This window comes from Anas acuta, chromosome 11 (assembly GCF_963932015.1).
Source record: "Anas acuta chromosome 11, bAnaAcu1.1, whole genome shotgun sequence".
NCBI lineage: Eukaryota > Metazoa > Chordata > Aves > Anseriformes > Anatidae > Anas > Anas acuta.
This window is the reverse complement of record NC_088989.1, coordinates 13326585-13350808: the sequence shown is the minus strand read 5'-3', so window position 1 is coordinate 13350808 and position 24224 is coordinate 13326585. Positions and strand designations below refer to the sequence as shown.

The 24224-nt window shown below is 39.7% G+C and overlaps 1 protein-coding gene and 1 long non-coding RNA gene across 20 annotated transcripts in view; one reads left to right on the top strand and one right to left on the bottom strand.

The window, feature by feature from the left end:
- Positions 1-24224, top strand: part of DOCK3 (dedicator of cytokinesis 3) — a 214339-nt gene that overhangs the window by 78452 nt on the left and 111663 nt on the right. For all 19 annotated transcript variants that reach the window (XR_011100400.1, XM_068694743.1, XM_068694739.1 and 16 more), the window contains 2 exons: positions 2989-3030; positions 4520-4674. Coding sequence is in view for 18 of the 19 variants with exons in the window: in XM_068694743.1 (XP_068550844.1) it covers positions 2989-3030; positions 4520-4674 (197 nt within the window). In the remaining variant the exon portion in view is untranslated. The remainder of the gene's footprint in view (positions 1-2988; positions 3031-4519; positions 4675-24224) is intronic.
- Positions 15235-23265, bottom strand: LOC137862574 (uncharacterized). Its single transcript, XR_011100405.1, has 3 exons — positions 22278-23265; positions 22107-22194; positions 15235-16799 (listed from the first exon to the last, which is right to left on the bottom strand). It is a non-coding gene; the product is annotated as an uncharacterized lncRNA (long non-coding RNA).

The window sequence follows — 24224 nt, the reverse complement described above, 5'->3', positions numbered from 1 at the left end:
TAAGAGTGAGTAGTTACAAAATTTGAAAACAGAGGCTTCAATTGCCCAGGTCTTTACTAGAAAAGGAAGCTAACTGAACACGGACTGTGGAGGAAGTTCCTAAAACCTCTCAGTGATTTCTTTGTTTATTCAGTGAAGCTGGTGGTTAGAGGACAGGTTTGTATATATCTGATTCTAAGCCAGCTCTTCAGAAGTTGGTTGAGAATGTGAAGTTAGAAAGCAGTTTGAGGCTGACATGGTTGTGATGGGATTTACTTTTCAAGAATCATTAGGGAAGGAAGGAGGAAGCCCAACAATAGAAAACCAGTATTGGTAGGTAAGTGGAACAAAACCAAAAAATCCCAACTATTTCCAACAAGGACATAAGTAATAATGAATGTGAACTTGTTCAGAATAAGCAATGTTAAGATGTTCCGATGTATTTCCAGAACAGAAGTCTAGTGGGTAGAGAAAGAGCAGCTGATGCTGCCGTTAGATTTTCATATAGAAAAATCTTTGGTTTTAATTGAAATTCTCCTAAGATCATTAGATCTAGATGAAATTTCTGTAAAGTAAGCACAAAGCTAATTAGTAATACGCCATTGGAAAAAAATAAGAATGGTTGTCAATAATTTGGTTCAATAGGGAGGCAGGGGAGAGGGAGAATGAATCTTGCTTGCTGCCAGAGTGCTCTTCCAACTTACATTAAGCTTCCTGTTAAACAGAACCCTGCCAGTCAATTCCCAGCCTATACCACAGAACTATTAGCTTGTCCAGGTGCAAGACTTTGCATTTGTCCTTGCTGAATTTCATAAGCTTCCTATTAGCTAATTCCTCTGGATTGCCTAGGTCCCTCTGAACAAAGGTGTTCTCCTTGAATGCATTGATTACTGCCCTCAGTGTAGTATCATCTGTGAATTTATTAGATCAGGTAGGTCTTAAGATAGACTCCTGACAATCCAGATGTGTTGGTTTTTGTTTTTACTGCTCCACTTAGCCCAACCAGATGTGACTTCACAACTTGGGTAGAAGGATGCTGTAGAAGACTGTATTGAAGGCCTTGCTAAGGTCAAGGTAGACATCACCTACTAGTCTTTTATCATCCAGAGATCTAGTCATTTTACAGGTTGATCAAGCATGATTTAACTTTGGCAAATCCCTGTTGGCTGTTTTCAGTCACCTTCTATTTCAAGTGCCCAGAACTGGCTTCCAATGCAGACACTTTGAGAAACGGTATGTGAAACTAAGCAGCTGTATAGTAATCGTACAGAAACCAGGATACCTTGAGCAGTTTAAGTAACTGATCTTTTCTATGCCAACTGGTTCTGAATGGTTACAGGTGACAAAGATTAAATAGGCAACCCAGCCAGCTAATCTAAGAGGGCTTTAACATTCTGAAGATGCTGCAGTAGAGAAACAGACAATGGAGCTGGAGATCATTTCTTCTGTTGGCAGTGTGAAAGAGGGCATTTTTACAACTGTGCATGTAAACAGAAGTCAAAAGAGGCCATTTAACTTTCCATTGTCTTGATTTAATCTCATTATGGAGATTAACTTTTGTGATAGCAAATTGTATTTTTCTTCTGTGGGGAACAGTTTGGAAAAAGTGTTGATGAATACATGTTGTGGAATATCTTTTATTTTCATCTCTTAAAGCTATAAGGTTATCAACATATCATGTAGCTCCTACTAGAAAGCGTGCATCTTTTTTTCAGAATTAGATGTTGGGCATGTAATAGAGATAGTAGAGAATGAAAAGAATATTTATTAATGCGTGGTAGTGTTAATATTTCAGTTAAAAATGCTAATGTTAAGATGAATATGCATGGACAGGCATGGTGGAATCACTAATGATGCGCTTTTTAAAGAGCTCAGAAACCTTTTCAATTTGGATTAGTGTTTAAATCTCCATTTGGAGATTAAATGGGTTCAGTAAGACTCGCAGTCCATTTTCTGATTATAACATTTCCTTTTAGTATTGTTGTGGTTTAGCCCAGCCGGCAACTAAGCACCACACAGACGTTCACTCACCCTCCCCCCTCCCTATCTGGGATGGGGGAGAGAAACAGGAAAATGAAGCCTGTGGGTTGAGATAGAGACAGTTTATTAAGACAGATAATAATAATGATAATAGTACTACTAATAATAATGTGTACGAAACAAGTGATGCACAGTGTAATTGCTCACCACCCGCTGACCGATGCCCAGCCTATCCCCAAGCAGCTGCCCCCCCCCACCCCAGCTAGCCACCCCTATCTATTGTTCAGCACGACCCCAGATGGTATGCAATACCCTTTTGGCCAGTTTGGGTCAGCTGTCCTGGGTCTGTCCCCTCCCAGCTCTTGCTACACCCCCAGCCTGTCCGCTTGCAGGACAGAGCAAGAAGCTGAAACGTCCTTGGCTTAGTGTAATCGCTGCTCTGCAACAATTAAAATATCAGTGTGTTATCAACACTCTTCTCATCCTAATTCAAAACATAGCACCCTACCAGCTACTAGGTGGAAAACTAACTCTGTCCTAGCTGAAACCAGGACAAGTATGAAGGGCTTTAAATACAGGATCATCCTCTCAGTGTCTAGATGTCAGTTGTTTTTGTTTTTAAACAAGTGCAGCTTTTCATGCACCAGCATACTGATGGTTGAGGACTTAGGTATCCCCTTATTTAAAGGAGAATACATAAACTATGGAGTATATGGTGATGGACTTCTCAAAAAAAAAATGTTTTTAGAATGTTGGAAATTCTGTCTAGCTTGTGCAGCCATTTCTATTCAAAACTAAGGTAAATATCACCTGTAAAATCTATTAGTCTAACAAATGGCTTAATTGAAAGCCACTAAGAAACCTAGTAGTCTTGTGAGTAATGATACATTTTGGAGGGAAAAAAGACAGTGAAGAGTTGATAATAAGCTTGAACAATCATATTTTTAAAATACAGTTTAATGCTACACAGATATAAATATTTCTTAACTCTCAAAAAGGCTTAAATTTTACTCTTCTGTATCTCCACAGCATTTGTCAAGTAGACACAGTGTCCAGCAGAGCACATCACAGGTAAACATCACCTACATAAGAATTTTTGTTCTCTTTAAGTCTTTGATAATGTATCTGTATATAAAGGTAGGATGGTGATTATTGGTTAAGTCACTACCCAAGTTCATCAAAAGATCCTCAGAATAATTAGCTTAAGCTCCTTCTTCAACTTCCACGTAAGCCTCTCTTCCTCAGTTCTGAGTGTTCTGAATAGAAAAAGTTCTCAATTGAGATCGCAAGCCTCTGTCCACGTGAGTCTTCTTTCTACCTGCTAACACACAGCTTAGGAGGCTTTTATTTCATGTATCCTTTCTGTAGTAATTTAATCCTTTCTTGGTCTTGGAATCTGGGTCTAATCTTTACTAGAGAACTGTGCTTCCACAGGTACCAGTCTTTAAAGGATGAGGATTTACTTGGATTTAATTCAAAATCCAGAACAAAATTCATTTTAAGCGGTATTGTGAAAGCTAGTACAGATTTGGGTGGAAAGTATGAAAATATTAAGATTCTCTTTGTTAGCATCTACCTATCTAGCACATTCAGAGGAGACTAGCCTAGTGAACTTAGGTTATTCATGCAACCCATTTATTAAAATCAGCATACAATGGATAAAGTGGTACCAGAATTAAAAAATAATTATTTCTAGTTAATACTCCTTTTTCTCCACCCCAGTTCTCGCTGTTGTAAGTACGTCTTGATATACTGAGCCAAAAATAAAAAGCTTTCTGCTATTCAACTTTATTGGTTGCTCAAGTTATCAACCAATATCAACTAACAATGAGATTTTTTTTGTTATACCTGCAGGGCTATTAGTCTCTAAGACCTTGTTCTAAATGATAACCATAAATGAATTACAGCTGTTAAAAAGAAATAACATAAAAGTTATTCTTAAATAATTGAGTAAAAGTCCATCTACTGCAAAAGTAAATCATCAAGAATTACTATAACACTGTCTTACTAGAGCTTATTTTTCGTACCAAAATCAAGACAATATTTGATAAGCAGGGTTGATTTGGCTTACTTGAAAAAAAATCACTTTAATTTTATAAACAATATTTTTTACTTACTTGATTTCATGACTTCTCAGCTGTTCAAATTAAAAGTAGGGGGGGAAAAAAGAGGAAGAAAAACCTTGTCATTTATCATACAATCATTGACTCATTCAGGTTGGAAAAGAGCTCTAAGATTACCTACTCCAACCTTTAACCTAGTACTAAATTCCACCATTAAACCATACTACTAAGTTCTACAACTATATGCTTCTTGAAGACCTCCAGGGATGATGACTCAACCTTCTTCCTGGGCAGCAGATTCCAATGCCATACAACCCTGTCAGTAAAGAAATTTCTCCTGATACTCAGCCTAAGCCACTCCTGGTCCAAGATGGGATGTATTTGCAGTTAAGCTTTTACTTGATGGAGAAAGAAAAGCAAAGTTTCAGTTGAAATTAAGTCAGTCATATTTCCTTTATTTGTGACAAAGTAAAATCACTTTCATTATTTTTAATCAGGTGGATACAATTCGTCAGCGTCATGGAGAAGCTTGTCGTATGCCGGTGCCTCATCACTTCTTCCTCAGTCTAAAGAGCTTCACCTATAATACAATTGGAGAAGACACAGATGTCTTTTTTTCTTTGTATGATGTTCGAGAAGGGAAGCAGATCAGGTAGGATTTTGTCATGTAATTAAAATACTTTATAAGAAAAAAAAAAATGAGCAAAGCACGTGATTATTGGAGAAAAGCATGTGAGCTATTCTTGTGACACAACTGAAAGGAGAACACCTAATCAGAATCTGACAGTCCTGCAATGCATACATGAGAATATCAATAATGCTGATCATTGTGTATAAAATTTGTTGCTTACATATAACCAAAGTATTGAAGGTACAGAACAGTTGAGTTTTATTTATGTTTCTGACTTGGTCTCTGCGTATTACTGAAGGTCTTAGTGTTTAGTAGCTACATTTTTAGGGATGTTGTTTAAGAAATACCAATATTTGCAAGGTCATACTGTATGACTTTTGGAAGGAAGACTGCTGTGTGTTTGTGTGCTGAATTGAAGCTCTTGAGCTTTCATCCAGTCCTAGCTTTACAGGCATGTTACAATATCGCTTATTTCCATCACTCTTATTAGCAAGATAAATTGGGAAATTTGTATTCACCTTATGTCTAGGCTGGACAACTGTGCTGCTAAGTACCTTGAGGGTACTGATACTAATGTCAGCAAATATAAAATGTGCTGCATTTTTCCTTTGTAAATGTGTGTTTTGAAAACATCAGAAAATGTAGAAGAGTACAGCAGAATATATATTGTCTCAAAAATGAAGTGATCATAGCTTGTTGGCAGGGTTTTTTTGAGCTTTGATGAAAGTATGTCGACAGTTGACATTGATGACTTCTGGTACTGTAGTCAAAACTGTCCTATATATTTCATCAAATGAGATTAGATTTGTCCCAAGCTGAGGAAAGAGCCCCTAGAACATTCCTTCCTTTCTTTGGAAGAACATCATTCTGTCCAAGAAAGCTCAGAGTAGAAAGGCAATGGGTTTGTAGCTTTTCAGAATACAACCCACTAAAAAGTGTTATATATTAGAAAGCTCTAGTGACTTGATTACATCTGTCACCATTTAGTTTGGCAACTTAAAGATGGTTTTGCAGAATGTGGCAAGAATGTCTACTATGATGGTACATCATGCTTATTCACCCCCAATACCTGAGAAATGATTGTTTTTATATAGGTAGGAATATATGCATATGGTTCTTCTATGAGAGAATTAACAGAAAATAGTTGTTAAGAGGGAAAGATGAAAATGGCAAATTAAAACAAAACAAACCCTATGTCAAAAAGCAGTCAAATATCAAATTATTTAGATGAGGAAAGCTGCAGTAAAGAGGAAGGGACAAATGCTGCTGTGACGGTGGAAGGCCTCAGAAACAGCCTCAAAAGATGAATAGTCTTGGACTGCACTTTGCTTGGTATGTTAACATAGAGTGGGAAAACCTTGAGGGTTTTTACCAGTGATAAAACGAAAGTAATAGTTACAATGAGAAAAGGTGCAAAGGGATTCAGGCAGATTTAAATATATATAATAACGTTTTGATGTGCAAACAGTTGTTATTACTTAGCTCTTCATATTGTGCATCAATGAGCTGCTGTAGTAAAAACATTATTTTTATATTGTCTTATGTCCCAAAGAGGGGTGGTGAAGGAGTGTGTAATGAGGCTAGGCTCTATTTTAGAGAAGAAACTTAAAAGTAGAAAACAAAGGCATTGCTACAAATTTAGAATGATGTGCTTATATCTGCTTTGGAAGATGAAGTCTCTTTCCTCTTTTGTGTGCCTCAGGAAATAGCACATTAAGGCTTTTTTTTTTTTAAAAAAAAAAAAAAAGGCAAAGCTACATTCTACATTCTAAGTGAAATGGACAAATTGACTTCTCTTAAATGGTTTTGATCCTGATGAATTTCTTATCCAAGCTTTTCCTACTGTTATGCTGGAGATTGACTGGCTTTCAGTGTTATTGCCTTGGACACAGTAGTTTACAACCTCATTGATCCTGCTGGTTGCAGTAGTTATTTTCAAGTCGGGTTAACTGAAGAAAAATTAAACATTCCACTGTTTTTCAGCAGCTGAAGTAATAGTATGCACCAGTTATGGATTAGCAATCAGAAAGCTGGAGCTAGCTAGAGTTGAAATACAATTTAAGATGTATTTTCTGCTTCTGAATACAAGTATGGTATTGTACAGCTAGTGATTTGTGCTTTCTAAAAAGAAGCAGACAAAAGACAATGGTGGGGAAATATGGTTATTGAGAACAATGCTGCTATCAGGGGTGTAAGACTTACAGATTTTTGAAAAAGACTTTACTGTGACAAATTATAAAAACAAATACTTGTGAGTATAAAGAACTGGATTAATAAACATCTTAAACATCTGCCTCAATAACTTGTTTCAGCCCATACTAGAAACAACTTGTCAATTTGAGCATTAGATAATGGCTTACACCAAAAGGGGCAAAAGTCTATCTGTATGTTTTAAAGTCTTTGGGAAATTTTATTGCAAGTTATCCTTTATTTTTACATTCAAATACATTAGAAAAGCAACAAAACTTTAGTACTAAACTTTAATACCTCAGCTTGTTTGTCATGTTGAAGTTCAAGGGAAATGAGAAACTTGAGCTAGTTTTGATTACAACCAATGGGAAGTACAACCCATTGTTTGAATCACCTTGGAATGAATGACCATGAAATGATAGTTTGTAATAACTGGAAAAGAAAGAAAATGTTAACATGAAGGCGGTGAACTTCAATAAGGCAGGTGTTGATAAATATTAAAAAAATAAAAATGGTACAGAGGAAAAAAATTTGAGAGTTGTCGCTTCCTTAGGACAATATAAAGAGCACAAGAAAATTGTTCCATTGTAAAGGAAAGATGAAATATATGGCAAAAATAGAAAGCCTGTATTCTGTGTTCTTTGACATAGTCTGGTAGAAAGTATTGAAAAAGAAACTGATGAAACCGCACAAGTGGGGACGGAAAAAGACAAAGTTGTAGAAAAATGCAATTAGCAAGGGACCTCAGTAGCAATGACGAATAAGTCCATAATGCTTTTGTTGCAAAAAGTTTGTGTTTTTTTTAGATCAAGAAATAACAGATTAAAGGGGACATTAAGCTATCAGCAGATGTTACCAAGATAGCTGGAGTATTTAATAGCTGTTTTGCCTCCATTTCCCCCAAAAGGTCAAGTGCAATCAGATGACAAATGCAAAAAGTTCTGGAACAAATAAGCTATTTATTAGCACTTAGAAACTCATAAGAAGAAAAGTAAAATTCAACATAGATGTGTCAAGCAGAAGTCACACTAATTTTATTCAATTATATGGGAGCTCACCTCAACAAAAAAGAAGCATTAGACTTAATATGGTAAAACAGGGAGATATAGGATTGATGAAACTACTGTAAAAATGGAAAACTGGTGGAAAAACGTATCCAATCTTATCTGTGTTGGAAGAATGGATTTAATAAGTTCTGTTGTGTTTTTTTTTTTTAAACAGCAGGTTTTGGTGCAGCGGTATATTGATGGATAGAAAAATAAATTAGTTTATTAACAATAAATACAATAACAATAACTAATAGCTTATTTTAAAGTAGTGAGGCTTAGCTATCTTTACTACAGGTCTTTTTATTAAAAATGCACAAAATTATGCATAACTTCAAAAATCATGCATTTAAAAACACAATAGAAATTTTGCTGAAAATAAACTTGAAGAATCCATTAAGTGTAAGAAAGAGTACTTATGTTTCAGAATGACTTTTTTCTTTTTAAGGTTTATCTTTAAACGTTTTTCATTCTGGCTACATCTTAAACACATCTTAAAACAGTTGAAGTTTCTAGCACACTTTCATTTATTTTTTTTAATATTAAACTGTCTTTATCTCAACCCGTGAGTTTTATAACATTTGCCCTTCTGATTCTCTTACCCCAACCCAATGGGGAGGGAGCGAGCAACTACATGGTGCTTAACTGCCTACTGGGATTAAATCTCAACAAAGGTAAAGAAGGAGAGAAAGATAGGCATGTGCACATGGCTTCTGTGGGTACATTGGCAGTAAATGAAAAATGAAGGCAGACGTGGCCCTGATACTGTGGACAAATTGAATGTGGTCAGTAGCAGGCCCTTGCAGCATGTAGCCAGCAAACTGAGGGAAGTTACTGATTCTTTGTTTTTCGGAGGAGTAGGTAGCCTATCTCGTTTCTCATCCCTGCAGATGGGTCAGTGGACTAGAGCTAGTCTGGAGCTCCTTTAAACTAAGGTGGGATTATTTCTGCCTAGCACACTTCTTTCAGAAGTAATGGTTTAAGTATATGGTGTGGCATGATGAAAGGGCAACTATGAATGGTGCCTCTTTTAGATAATGAATACTTCCAGCTTAAACAATTAAAGTAGTAGCAAAAGTTGACTGTATTTTTAGAGTAAAATTTGCAGAGATTGGCAGCTAAGAACATTATCAATGGCATAGTAATGAAACTAAGGTTTTTTCGTCATTGTTGTTTTTTTAATATGTTGATGAAGAAAGACATTTAAAGCACCTTCTTTGGTGTGCACTGTGCAGAACTCAACAGTAATTGATTGTTCTTGTGGCACCTGCCTTATAGGCTACTTTTCATTTACAAGATCGTGTCCTCTTCACTGAGCACCATAGTGCACATTTTATTTTCTCCTTCCTGCTTATATGACTCATTATTAACGCTTATTATTCTATTCTGTCTGGGTCAAAAATCTATGTAGCTCTTTTTGTGATGTTTTTGTGGTATTATTTTTGGTTTTGGAAGCAAAGAAACAGAAGAACTCAGTAGCAATTCTCAAGAATATAGCATCTTTCTTCAATTCATGTATAACCAGGTTTCCCAGAAGTGAATACATAGAGCAAACAACGTATGTATGGATAGGTAGATGTTGTTCAGTTTAAGAACTGCTTTCTTTTTGCATGTGCTATTGTAGTGTTTCTCGTTATGATGCTCCCAGCACATCTTATTATCAGATTGATAGTTATACTCTGAGAAATATTAACTATAAGCAAGAATAGTTTCAAGCTAGAGAAAATGTAGTCTGGAAATGCTACATGAGAAATCAGTGGTGATGGGAAGAACAGTAATACAGTCTTCTGAACACTGTCTTGTAGTGCCCTGGGAAACATGGAAGGAAAGCTTACCTAAGCTAAAGCTAGCAAAAAGAAAGGCTACAACAGGAAAAAAAAAATTACTTTTCATTTGGTGTTTCCCCTGGGGGGGGAGAACAGAGAAGAGGTAAAAAGAGGCAGCAAAGGGAGAAGATTCCAGTTTACCCAAAGAAAACTAGAAGCTAGCTCAGATGTTGGCAAAGCCACAGTGGATACTTAATATGATCTTTGCAGTGCGAGTTTGTATTATTATAACTTTTCTCTAAAATCTAGATGTTTAAGTATTTTATTTTATCCTTAAGTTCTATCTAAGTAAAGCTGACTGCTTGTGACCAGAATCTAAACTTGTATCACCCAAAAGTTTGACCAATATTTAAAAACAGTACTGTGGCATTTTAGTCACTGACCGGTTCCTCAGCACTTTATTTGTAGGATGTACAGAGTGGAACAGAAGTTTTCATCCAGAGAACATGCAAGTGGGGGGAATTGAGAGGCAAAGATGCATCTTCCACTGACAGGAAAGTTTTTGACTCCACCACCTCCCTGGGCAACCCATTCCAATGCCTGACTGCTCTTTCTGAGAAGAAATATCTCATCTCCAACCTGAACCTCCCCTGGCACAACTTGAGGCCATTCCCTCTGGTCCTGTCACTAGTTATCTTTGAGAAGAGGCTGACCCCCAGCTCCCCACACCTTCCTTTCAGGGAGCTGCAGAGAGCAATGAGGTCTGCCCTGAGCCTCCTCTTCTCCAGACCAAACACCCCCAGTGCCCTCAGCCGCTCCCCACAGGACTTGTGTCCCAGGCCCTGCAGCAGCTTCGCAGCCCTGCTCTGGCCACGCTCCAGGGCCTCGATGTCCTTCTGGGAGTGAGGGGCCCAAAGCTGAACACAGCACTCGAGGTGCGGCCTCACCAGAGCAGAGCCCAGGGGGACGATCACCTCCCTGGTGTGCTGGCTGCACTACTCCTGACACAGCCAGGATGCCGTTGGCCTTCTTGGCCACCTGGGCACACTGCTGGCTCGTGTCCAGGTGAGCATCAACCAGCACCCCCAGATCCTTTTCCTCTGCACAGCTTTCCAGCCACTCTGCCCCCAGCCTGTAGCCCTGCATGGGGTTGTTGTGGCCAAAGTGCAGGACCCGGCACTTGGCCATGTTGAACCTCATCCCATTGCCCTCTGTCCATCGACCTGTCCTGCCCAGGTCCCTCTGCAGGGCCTTCGACCCTCTGGCAGATCGACACTTCCCCCAACTTGGTGTTGTCTGCAAATGTACTGAGGGTGCACTCAATTCCCTCATCCAAAGCATCAATAAAGATATTAAAGAGGGTGGGTCCCAACACCGACCCCTGGGGAACACCACTGGTGTCCAGTCACCAGCTGGATTTAACTCCATTCACCACCACTCTCTGGGCCTGGCCGTGTAGCCAGTTTTTAACCCAGCACAGTGTGTACCTGTCCAAGACATGGGCTGCCAGCTTCTCCAGGAGAATGCTGTGGGGACACCGTGTCAAAGGCCTTGCTGAATGTAGGTAGACTATGTCAATATCCTTTCCCACAACCACAAGGTGGGTCATCCAGTCAAAGAAGGAGATGAGGGCGGTCAGGCAGGACTTGCCTTTCATGAACCCATGCTGAATGGGCCTGATCCCCCAGTTGTCCCCCATATGCAGCATGATTGTATTCAAGATGACCTGTTCCATCACCTTTCCTGGCACCAAGGTCAGGCTGACAGGCCTGTAGTTCCCCAGGTCCTCCTTACAACCCTTCTTATAGATGAGCATCAATGTGTGCTTGCAGCCCAGAAAGCCACCTGTACCCTGGGCTGCACCAACAGCAGTGTGGGCAGCAGGGCAAGGGAGGGCATTCTCCCCCTCTGCTCTGCTCTCGTGAGACCCCATCTGGAGCCCTGCATTCAGCTCTGGGGCCCCCCTTCAGAAGAACAACAGGGGTGTATTAGAGCAAATCCAGAGAAGGCCACTAGGATTATCAAGTGGCTGGGGCACCTCTGCTATGGAGACAGGCTCAGGGAGTTGGGGTTGTTCAGCCTGGAGAAGAGAAGGTCCTGAGGAGACCTTATTGTGGCCTTCCAGTGCCTAAAAGGGGCTACAGGGAAGCTGAAGAGGGATTTTGTCAGGGAGTTGTGGTGATAGGACCAGGGGTGATGGCTTCCATCCAGAAGAAGTTCGATTTAGATTAGACGTCAGGAAGAAATTCTTTACTCTGAGGGTGATGAGGCCCAGGCTGCCCAGAGGAGCTGTGGCTGCCCCATCCCTGGCAGTGCTCAAGGCCAGACTGGATGGGGCTGGGGCAGCCTGGGCTGGTGGGAGGTGTCCCTGCCCATGGCAGGGGGTTGGGGCTGGGTGGGCTTTGTGGTCTCTTCCAACCCAAACCATTCTGTGATTCTATGATTCAAATGCAGAACTGTGTAATCCTTCTGCTTAAGTAGTTCCCAATGTGGGCTCTTAAGTCTCTGAATCTACTGGAAATTTCAAGAGATCATTGGTGATAATCAGGTTTAAAAGGTTTATATAAATGTATATATTAATGACCCATTTACCTTACAGCAGAATGAAATGAGAGGAAAAATGCTGCAGAATTAATGACCTTGAAAGGTATGGCTGGTTCCCATGCATGCAAATTTGTGCCCTATATCTTGCTTCTCTTGAAGTATTCCTTTCATTTCCCTTTTGCAGGTGTCTATCTGTCAATAATTTAGTTAATTTTTTCTTCAAATGTTGACTCTTCCTCATTGTTCTCTGTACAGGAGAAACATCCAGATGGAATTAGTAGAATTTCTTTCTCCTGTTATTGTTTAACGTAATTTGATTTGGAAGGGAAAGTACTCGTTGTTCAAAAGGGGAAAGAAAAGGAGCAACGGAATCATAATCATTCATGAGACTAATTTGTGGGAGTGCAAAGCATTGCAAGGAGAGATGAATGTAGGAAAGGCAAAGCTATCATGTAACAATAATTTGGGTCGTTATTAACTTGGACTGATTAGCATTTTTCACTTTTTTTCTTTTACTTTATAATAAGTTGTGCCTTTAGGCTTTACCTAAATGACATTAAACCATATAACTTTCTACGAGCACATACTGTGTTATTATCGTTATTATTTCTCGTTACGTAGGTGATAAATGTAGACCTGACTGGATACAGTGTGTTCAGACTTCCAGGTGTGGGGACGGGGTATGATTACCCACTGAGAGATGCTTGCTATAACATAAGATGCCTAAAATTTTGTGCTCAAGTACTGAGTAATACCAGAGTACACGTCATACCTTTTCACAATAAGTTGATGTCCTGATGTGAATCATAAGCATAGAACATTTGCAGTCCAATGTAAAAAAAAGAGACAGTAAATGCTTGTGTGAAAAAACATCACAAGATAGGGGATACAAAAAAAGAATAGCAAAGTATACATTCGTACAGGGCAGACATCTTCCTCTGACCCTCCTTCATCCTCCTTAAAATTAATCCAAAGATATATTTTAATGTAAATGGTATATAGTAGACAAATTTTAAGCATTATGGTGATCCTATCACCTCTTAAAATTAATGTTAGAAATCTTTTCTACTATGTTAGTAGTAATCAGCTGTTAGTTTTGTAGCAGCATCATGGTAGAAACTGGTCTTGACCGGAGATTGCAGTTAGGGAAAGATGTAGAGTTAGAATTCTGCATGTCACATTATTCCTCTCCACCTCAGATGGCAAGGCACAGGGCCTGTCAGATGGAGAAGCATGCGACAGCTCAAAAAGACGACATTATTGTTCATTATAAATGCTTGTAGGTTTTCTGAGGCAAGCCAACATTTATTAGTTAGATGCATTAGAGAGAAAGTCTGTTGAAGTCCATGAAAAAGCTTCACACTCTTGTTCTTTTCTTGTTCCTTTGATTCTTACCTCTGCGTATGTGGAGGTATTAATGAGGGTAACATCTAGGCCTTCATAAAGCTTCTCATTGTGCTTTTTTGAGATGCCCTTTCATATTCTTTTGCTTCCCACTGAAGGATAAAATTGTAATCCATTATTTCATAGCAGATGGCTAAGTGAAACATACAGAAATGTGAAGAAACTGAGTCTCATGGGATTTTAAAACCCTTAAAATGCAGAAGTGTATCTTTCACCGAGCAGCTAATTTTCGGTAAAGTGGTAGGAATTCCATAATTTCAAAACCTCTATTTCTGTGTTAAAGCATCTGTTTCTGTGTTTGCAATAGCAAAATGAGAGAGAACACAGCTTTGTTCCTGATGCTGTAGGTGATATGGAGAGATGGGTATCAATTTGTGGGTGGATGTTGGGGAGAACGTGAATAGTAAAGTCTGTCTCACATCTTCTGTCTTAAGAATTTAATGCCACTGACAAAGTTCTAAGAAGTGTGATATGTAAAGATAAAGATGTTCAAAAATTTTCCATTAATTTATATCATGACAGTTGGATTTTGGTATTTCCAATGTCATGTAACTGAAATGAAATCATCTGACCCTTTTGTCAAGGCTGTATCAAACAACGTTAATTGTCAGCGTTCTTACTAATGTTGTCATGTATGGGCTGGAACTGCAGCAGGAATGTAAACAATGATTTCCCTCATGAAGTTGAGACAGCTTTCAACCAAGTTACTTTATGTGATAAAAGTTAACAGAAAAATACATAAGAGATTAAGGTACTAAAGGTGTAAAAATGATTTGGCCAATGTGGGGGCTAGAAAAGGAAGAGTGTTCTCACGCTACTGACTTCTGCAGTCTTCTGTTTTAGTGTCTCTGAGCTGCCATTACCTTCTCATAGGTGTAACTGAATTGATAGAAGTCACCATACTGTTTTTTAGGCTCTAAAAAGAAATTCTGATGGTGGTTAGGTAGAGAAGAACAAAACTCACCACTTTGAAAAACTATGGATGTAGAAATAATGAACCTTGTATGGAATCAATTCTGAGTCAATGGAGTCAAGCTACAGCAGGGGAGGTTCAGGCTGGACATCGGGAAGAGGTTCATCACCCAGAGGGGATTCTCTGATTTTTTCCATAGAAGGAGTTTCCTCAGACACAGTATCCCTAATGTCAGAGTGCAAATTTATACAAAGTTGCTGAAAGTAACCTTTACAAATTTGATGAGAGTCTCTCTCCCTCTTTATCTGTGGTGGTTCACACCAGCAGCTAGCTGAGCTCCACCGCACTGCGCTCCCGCTCTCCCTCCTCAACAGAACAGGGGGAGAAATGGGATGAAAAAGCTCATGGGTTGAGATAAGGACAGGGAGATGGCTCACCAATTACTGTCACGGGCAAAACAGATTCAGCAGAGGGAGATTAGTAATAGGCAGTAAATTACATTACCAGATGAGAGCAGTGAGAACTGAAAGCCAACCAAAACCACCTCCCTTGTCCTCCCTCTGCTGCCTCCCCCCTGCAGCAGGGAGTGGGGCTGCGGTCAGTCCCCAGCATGGGTCCCCGCCTGTCCTGCTCCACATGGGGTCCCTTCCTGAGCCGCTCCTGCGTGGGCTGCCCACAGCTCTTTGAGCACTGCTCCACGTGGGCCTGCACTGCGGGGTCTGTCCATCAGGAGCCAATGGCCCCAGCACAGGTCCCCCCGGGCCTCCTGCTCCTGCGTGGGCTCCTCCATGGGCTGCAGTGTGGGGATCTGCTCTGCGTGGTGCCTGGGGGCTGCAGGGCTCAGCCTGCTCCACCATGGACCTGCTGCCCCGACACCCGGAGCACCCCCGCCCGCCTTCCTTACTGGCACTGGGGTGGTGTAAACTTGTAAACTGTCAATAGGGATATGTATCAACTGCACCAAAATCCTAGCAAGAACATCAGAGCTAAAAGTACCTTGCATGTACATGTTTCTTCTTTAATAATATTCTTTTAATGCTTCCTATCATAGACAGTTATCGTTGTCAGCAACTTTCATTTTAAACTTTAAGCAGACTTGTGAACAGTGATGACAAATTTTCCAGAAGTTTGACCTGAGTAGGGGCTTGAGTTCTCTCAGAGCTCTGTGAGGTGGGATCAGCATGTTAATGGGAGAACACCTGTACGACGTGACTCTACACGCTCCTAAACAGAGGTGTAGGAACTGTACAGATCCTAGAAATAAAATGCTGCTTGCATGGAGGGGAGCTCAGCAGCTCAGAGAGCAGAGGCCTGGAGACATAGACAGGGCAAGAACAGGACAGAAGATAGGCATTAATAAGGCTACAAGAAGGGAAGATAGGAGCATTAGGAAGATGAAGATGGTTGAAGTCAAATAGCTGAAGAAATTAATTTGGTTAGTGTGGAAAGATCAAGAAAAAGAGGAATGATAATAAATGGCACTGGAGCTAGCGTGAGTTGTGGCAGGGAAGTCTCCGTGCGTTCTTCCCCTGAGTCTGGAACTGATCTTAAGATGCCTTCTTCTACATTGCTAAGGCAACAAATCTGGGAGTGCTGAGGTAATGTGCGTGTATGTCCCCTGTTAACTGCATTTAAAATGTTACCATATTCAACTGTTCTCAGTTCCTATGTTAGGAAGCAGAAAATTATATTTTTATTTTATTGTGCAATTGCATACTAAACTTCCCATTTGTTAAGTTTGAATAGCAGCCTTCTCATAGTTATTTTAAAATGGAAACATTATCTAATTCACTGACACTGTTGTTATTTGTCTACTGGGAAAAATAATTTTGTATCATTCTGAATTATTTCCTTAATATTCTGAGAATTCACCTAGGGATTAGGTTTACCAGCTAATGAGCTTTTTCTTGAGCTTAGTCATGAAAAAAAGTCCTATTTCTTATTGTTACCTCTTATGCTTATTTCATTTGCTGGAATAGCTAATCCTCCTCTAGTATTTCCTATACTTCAGTTTATTGTGTTTTCAGTGTTTCGAGGAAAATGGTTTCCTGACTTCCATGAAATAGATAATCCATAGCAATAGTAGTAACAAGGATACCAGTTTTTGGTTCTGCTCAAAGTGAATTTAAAGATCATCAAATAAACAGTAAAGAATATTGTTACCTACAGCAATGGCCATTGTTCTGGTCATTCTAGTTAATGTGAGAAATATGTGGGTCTCTGAAGTCTGCTGCAGACACGTTGGTGGCAGGGGAAGAGTCTCTCTGGCATAATACGCAACTCCTAGAGAAAAAAAAAAAAAGACAAAAGAGGAACAATTTCTTTCAATTTTCATTACCACTTGCCCCAGTTGACTTTTATTCCCTAGATATCTCTTACTAATTTGCTTAGTTTTACTATTTATCCCTTTTCCTGTTACTATTGTATATTTTAAATAAACTATTATTGTCTGAATTGATATATGAAAGTTAGAGAGATAAGTGGTTTTATTAGAGATGTTCACTCTATCCTATATAATTTCTAATACGAGTTCATTGTAAATTAGGATCTTTTACCATTATATCTCAAATCTCCCCACCTCTGCCATGCTTCCCAAAAGAAAGCCTTTCATGTTGGGGATCAGATGGCACATATCAGGGGGCAAGGATACAGTTTTTTCTTCAAGTATGATTCATTTTATTTTTAATATTTTTTTTAAATACCTGCATCTGATTTTTCCTGTTACATTTTTCTTCCCCGTTGCTGTTCAGAAAGAACAAAAACAGACCATGAACACATACCACTAGAAAGATTGTGCTTTCTCAGATGGTAAGGGTGCACATTGCTGAAATGTTGAGTGAAATTCTGCAGCTCAAAGAAAGCAAATACTGTAAGCAGCTTGTTCTGTAGGAAGCCACGGTGTCATGATCACTGCTCTTGGATGCCTCAGCTCTCTGTTGAAACCTTTACTGGCAAAGACCAGTTCCTTTCCTCTGCCTGAAGTTACCACGTGCAAAGCCAGGTAACAAGGTTGTGCAGTTTACAGGGCAAGAATTAAGAGAGCCAATCACTGTATTAGACCTCAGACCCATTTCTGACAAATAAGTGTTCCCAGGTTATAGGCAGTGATGAAATGTTGCATAAAATACTTGTAACCCCTACAGTTATTTGTTGCACACCTACCGCCTGTCAGGGTTGATCTGCCTTGCTTTTCAGAAGTTAAACATCAGGATCACCAGCAGGGACTAAGAAATCACACTGTATGACTAATTTCTCTTTTTTTAGAAATAGAAACTTCTAGCTAATAGAGAGGGTTCCTTTCAGGAACAAAGATACCTACCTTTCATGATGTAAATAACCAAAAAAAAAACAAACAACAAAACAAACAACTAATGACTGTCAAATGCTTTTGTGGCAGATGCATGTGAGCCCAAGGAGATCGTAATTGGTGCTTAGCCACGTTTCTCCTGCAAGCTTTAGTAACATTTTTAACATTTTGGTTGTTTTCCCTTGAATATGGTTGAGAGAAATGACAGGTAGTTATTTTAACTAATTTCTGTTTCTATGGAAACCCAGTGTTTGCAGTAACAGTCTTACTGTAAGCTCTGTAATCCTCCCTTATGGCTTCCAGCCAACAAGGTAACTTAATAATTCATGAGCATTAAGTCTGAATTTGCTGGGAAGCAAACTGCGTTGCTTGGAGCTGTTTTGTCAGAGCCAGATTCATTTCCCTCACAAATTTGGTGTTCTTTTCTCTAAGATGTCTTTATAAAATACACTCCGTAAAGCAATGCAGTGTACTTTTCTTCACTTGTTTTTGGAAGTGGGGTTATTGCAGGTCATCTGGATAAGGCAGCTGATGACAAAAAAAAAAAAAAAATTAAGTACTTGCCCGAAAAAAGTAAGATTTTAAATAGTTTGTGAATCACTGTGCAGGCAATTTGCAAACAAAGTTCAGCAGAGGTGATGGTTCTGTCTCAGGCATTCAAGAGTGACCCCTATCGATGTTGGGCTGCTCAGATGCTCCTGTGCCATGGGGTCTGAGCACACGCTCAAAGGAAGAGTTTCTGGTGTAAGTGAGAATTGAGTCCCTCACAGAGACACAGAACCCTTCTGTACATGTGCTTTGACTTGCTCTCACACTTAAACTGAGAACTGGAGACTTGTTCTGTGGCGCACTGGGAGAGTTTATTATTAGGTCAACCTCACAGCAGCTGTAAGGACATATTTTTTTTTCCAAGAGATGAGCAAAAATTAGCTACTCTGAAAGGCTAACACCATTAACAGAAAATAAACTTGAAAAGCTTTTTATAGAGCATGCTCCTAAATGGCCTGCAAACAAATTGCTTAATCATCTCAAGAGTCGTGCCTTTTAAAGTACAACAGCATTCTGAAATACTTCCACAAACAAGAAACTTTACATTAAAAGTATGTGATCTTCTTACGAAGCAGTGTTCAAAATGGACTTCAGCTTCTTACAAGGAAAAAAAAACGACATATTTCTTGATTACATATTGCTTTACTTTTCCATTTCTTCACATATTTACATAGGTGTCATGAAGAGTTGTACTTCATAAGAACTCTTCTTTTGATGCTTAAATCATCTTTCAAAAGAAAAATTAGCCCTGTATGTATGTGAAGGGACTAAAATGTCAATACACGCGTGCTTTCTTCATGAATATGAGGCAATCTGGTTGAAATAAAAGTTCAGAAGTCCTGATGGGAGACTTGTTTCCTTTTCAGAAGGTTTCTAAAGGGTGTTCTCAAAAGTGTCAGCGTACAATGCTGTCCCATAATGATCTGCTTTGATCACAGTGTAGTACTGTAGTACAGCACTGACAAACATGAGAAAGATTTTGAGGAATGTAGCAAAGGGAATGAAAATAAAGTTCTGTGTTTTCCCTAATCTTATGCAAAGTTGTGCAACCAGATCTGATAAGCCCCCGGGTGCTATTGCTGACTAGATTGCAGGATGGGAAGCCAGGGCAATACAGCCATGGTTTTCTCTCTGCCACCAGATAAACACCTGGACAATTAAAATTAATTCCCTAAACTACTAGCTAATGCAGCTGTGTCAGGGCTTTAAGTAACTTCTCCTGTGCTGAGTGTGCTTCCTCTTTGGTACAGAGAACAGGTTCCCAAGTTAATTCATGCAAATATTGGCTCATGGTTTAGGGACCGTAGTTCAGTGTTTTTGTTGTTGTTTTTAGAACCAGGAATCTTTTTCATGGTATCTCTGCTAATTTACAAATGCTTGGAAATAAGCACCTTTTTTGCAGCTTTAAGAACATGTATTGGTTTTGTATCAGCAGTTCCTAATACAATTCCATTTGCTTGGTCAAGATATTGTCCGTGTTTGTACACACAGCCATAGGAAGACTGCAGCATTTCATTGCGTTGATGAATTAAAACAAAGTATGGTGGGGACAGCAAGGCTGCAGTATTTTGAAGGCAAGTGTTGGCAAGCTTTCTGTTACCTTAGCAAACAACTAGCTCATCCAGAGGTCTTTGTACCTGAGCTGCAACATCATGCTGTGAGTTCAGTTACTGTTAGCAGTTTATCAAAAGAATAAATGATGGTATCTAGCCATTAACCTCAGCTTGCAGTACACAGAGGTGATTCTTGGGTTTTTATCTGGCACAAAAAATGGTGTTTCTACATAACGTCTCAAAATGCTTATGATATTCATTTGACAACTCTTTTTTTTTTTTTCTAGAGTTATTGTCAGGCTACACTAATATATATCAGTATTCATTAAAAATGAGACTAGAAGACTTTTTGGATGAGAATAGCATCATGATCTTAACCATTCCTTCATTGGTAGGACTAAGTGTGAAGAAAGGAGGTGAACTTTGCTGGTTAGGCAGCTCTTTGTATGTAGCTCAGTTCTGCTAGCTGTTGCAACAGCATTTTCAGATTTTTGTTCCTGAATTTTTATTTTATACACAGGTAGAGATTGCATGGTAGTAGAATGAGAAGGAAACCTAGGGAGGTGCTGAAAGAAGATTCAAGGGCTAAAGTGTCAGTGATTACATAAACTTTTCTTTATGAGCTGGAACGTAAGTCATGGGACCAATATGTATTTCAAACAATTACATTTAGCCATAGAAGTGAGAGGTCAAACACTAGGTTCTGAAAACCTAGTTAAATATAGCTTTTGAGAAGATCTGAAAAGCTTGTAAAAATGTTGGGAGTTTTCAGTGGTCTTCCTGTTGTTTTCTGGAAATAAAAACACTGAGGGAAGGGAAAAACAGAAAATTGAGTGAACAGATCTGTACATTTCCCTTTTTATTGACATACTGGATTGGAAAGAGTGAAGGAGGCATTTGTTTCTGGGAGAAACAGCTACAGAGCCATTATTTAAGACAAGGGAAAGGTACCAGATGTGAGGTTTCTGCTTAAGGGGATTGATGCCCTAATGTGTCACTGTTTGTGCGTCAGAAAACCAATCTCTTGTATGTTCTTAAGACTTTTTTTAGTCCTTGTTCTTTGTCATTGGTTTCCAATTCAAACAGACAATTGATGTGCAGTCCCTCTACTCGGATGCTATGCATCTCTTAATGCTGTACCTGGATTTGTAAATTCATGGTCAGGATTTATGCTTTCACAATTGCACACTAATTAAACTTGTCAATGAGTTGATACGAAGGAGTTCATTAATCCATCTCAAGCTCTTTGCCAGACCTTTTGTTGTCATCTTAGCATGTTGTTAAAAAAAAAAAAAAAAAAAAAAAAAAAAGGAGGGGGGGGAAGACTCAACAGCAAAAAGGCCCTGTGGGCATAATGCTGTTCCTGCTCACCCAACAGTAACTGTTGTCCCTATTTGCCCCGTCCTTCATGCTGAACATGTAATGTCCCAAACCACTGGCTGCTTCCTTCCTTTTCGCAGAAACAGATGTCAGTTCAGTATGGTCCAGCTTTTCACACAGTCAAAGGAAGCCAAGAAGTGAGACACTATACTTCTTTCACTTTTCTTCCTTTTTATTTAAAGAACAAGAAGCTATTTGACTTTGCTTATCAGAGCAATGTTTCTTGTGCTTGAATAGCTTTAGCAATTACTAATCAAGCCAGTGATTGTAAAGCCTGACTTACTGCTATACAAGAGGTAATTTCACCACAATGTGAGTTAGCACTGAAGGAGATCTTGAAGTTAAAGTAATTGAAGATTGCTAGTAGCACATATGAACAAGATCAATAAATAAGCTTTTGTTTAAGATACTGCTACTGGTGTGGGTCTTCTTATGTCTGAACCCAGCAAGGCAAGAACTTAAATGCTTTCCTATGTTTTGGTGAATTTCTTATTCCTGATTTGATGCAGGAAGGAACTGGTTTTGGTGTATTTTCAGAACAGATGAAAGTGAGGTTTATTTGATAGTAGACTGCATCAAATACTCAGAATCTCACTATACTTCAGCAATTGTAACTGCTGTGGGTTTTTTTTTACATTTTCCTTATGATGTATTTGAATATTTGAAGAGAGCTGTATGTATCCTTTTTCTTTAAGCAAGTAGAGCATATCCAATTATAATAAAAATGTTTAATGCCTACAATTATAGGGCAGTTATTTCAATATCCATTTTACTTAGATTTGACATTTTTGTCTTACTAACCTGGACTGTAGTGTTGCATACTCTGGTGCATACTCTGGTCTTTATGCAGAAGATAACCTTGAGGAATAGACAAGCTGAGGATGGAACTCTGAAAGGAAGCAGATCCTAAAATAAGAACTGAATTGATTGAATTTCTGCTAGGTTTCCTGAGTCTAAATGTTTATATCTTACCTTTGTCTAAAGAAGGAGCTACAATTACAGCTGAAAGCAGTGAATATTGTGGTCAATGGTTCTATGTCTGGGTGGAGGCTGGTCACAAGTGGTGTCTCTCAGGGGTTGGTCTTGGGACCAGTGCTCTTCAACATCTTTATCAATGACATAGACGACAGAGTGAAGTGCACCCTCAGCAAGTTCGCAGATGACACCAAGCTGAGTGGTGCAGTTGATACAAGAGGGAGGGGATGCCACCCAAAGGGACCTGGACATGCTGGAGAAGTGGGCCCATGAGAACCTAACGAGGTTCAACAAGGCCAAGAGCAAGGTGTTGCACTTGCGCTGGGGCAATCACAGGTATTTATATAGACTGGGTAAAGAACTCGGGAGCAGCCCTGCTCAGAAGGACTTGGGGGTCCTGGTGGACGAGGAGCTGGACATGAGCCAGCAGTGCGTGTATGCAGCCCAGAAGACCAACTGCGTCCTGGGCTGCATTAAAAAAGGGGTGGCCAGCAGGGAGAGGGAGGTGATTGTCCCCCTCTACTCAGCTCTTGTGAGACCCCAGCTGGAATATTGCATGTAGGCCTGGGGTCCTCAGCACAAGAAGGATGTGGAGCTCTTGGAATGGGTCCAGAGAAAGGCCACTAAGATGATCAGAGGGCTGGAGCACCTGTCCTGTGAAGAAAGGTTGAGGGAACTGGGCTCGTTTAGCTTGGAATAGAGAAGGCTCCATGGAGACCTCATTGTGGCCTTCCAGTACTTGAAGGGAGCATATAGACAGGACGGGGAACACCTGTTTATATGTGTTGATAGTGATAGGACAAGGGGAAGTGGTTTTAATCTAAGACAGGGGAGATTAAGGTTAGATATTAGGAGGAAGTTTTCCACTCAGAAGGTGGTGAGGCACTGGAACGGGTTGCCCAGAGAGGCTGTGGATGCCCCATCTCTGGAGGCTGGATGAGGCTCTGGGCAGCCTGCTCTGGTGGTTGGCAACCTTGCATGGAGCAGGGGGATTGAAACTCGAGGATCTTCAAGGTTCTTTTCAACCCAGGCCATTCTATGATTCTGTGAATATTTCAATCTTTAAAAACAGGGTTATTCTTTCTGGTTTCTGTTGACATAGAAGTATACTTAGAGCTGTAAAATGGGGGGCATATGACTAGCTACAGACATGGGTCAACAGTGTCATATTGTCAAAGGTTCAAGTCCATTCCAGCATTTCCTAACGCTTTTATCAGCATTAGTAAGACCTTAGTGGAACATTTTAACTAGTTTCTGTAAACTACTCTTGAAGAGTCATACCAAAGATCAGAGAAATTCTGCAGTTGAGAAACAAAAATGCACGTTTGGGAGGAATGACCTGCAAGGAAAGGTGGAATAACTTGAGGAAGCTTACACTTTTAAGATTGCCTATTAGCACCACTTGCTGTCTTCTCATTTGCCTTGTCCTGCAGTGGGATCTGACCTAACACCTCTTCATGTTCCACGGTTCTCAAGTATGTGCTTGCCTCAAGGTCCCCATAATTAGTGACGTGAGCTTGAGTGGACTTCAGGGAGGGCTGGAAATTAAAGGAAGGAATTTGAAGGTTGTTACTGGCACAGTACTGGAATCAGGGGAAGGCTGATGAAAAAGAAGGTGGAAAAGATGGCAGCTTCATGTATTAAAGGCACTGGAATATGGGTACAGGAACCAGACTGTTCTATGTAGCTGTAACAACAAAAAAGGCAAATTTTAAAAGATTTTCATTTGTTAATAGAGAAAACCTTGCAGTAGGCTATTAAATAAGCCTCCAGAATATGTCTCTTTCAGTGTTTTGAAAGTAGACTAAACAATACAACTTTTGGTAATGAATCGGGTATAAATAGACTATCCCAGCTCAAAGACTTGTCAGTCCCTTACTCTGCCATTGTCAGAGGGACAGCCTGCAAAGGATGCTGTGGCATACATACAGTATTGTATTCAAC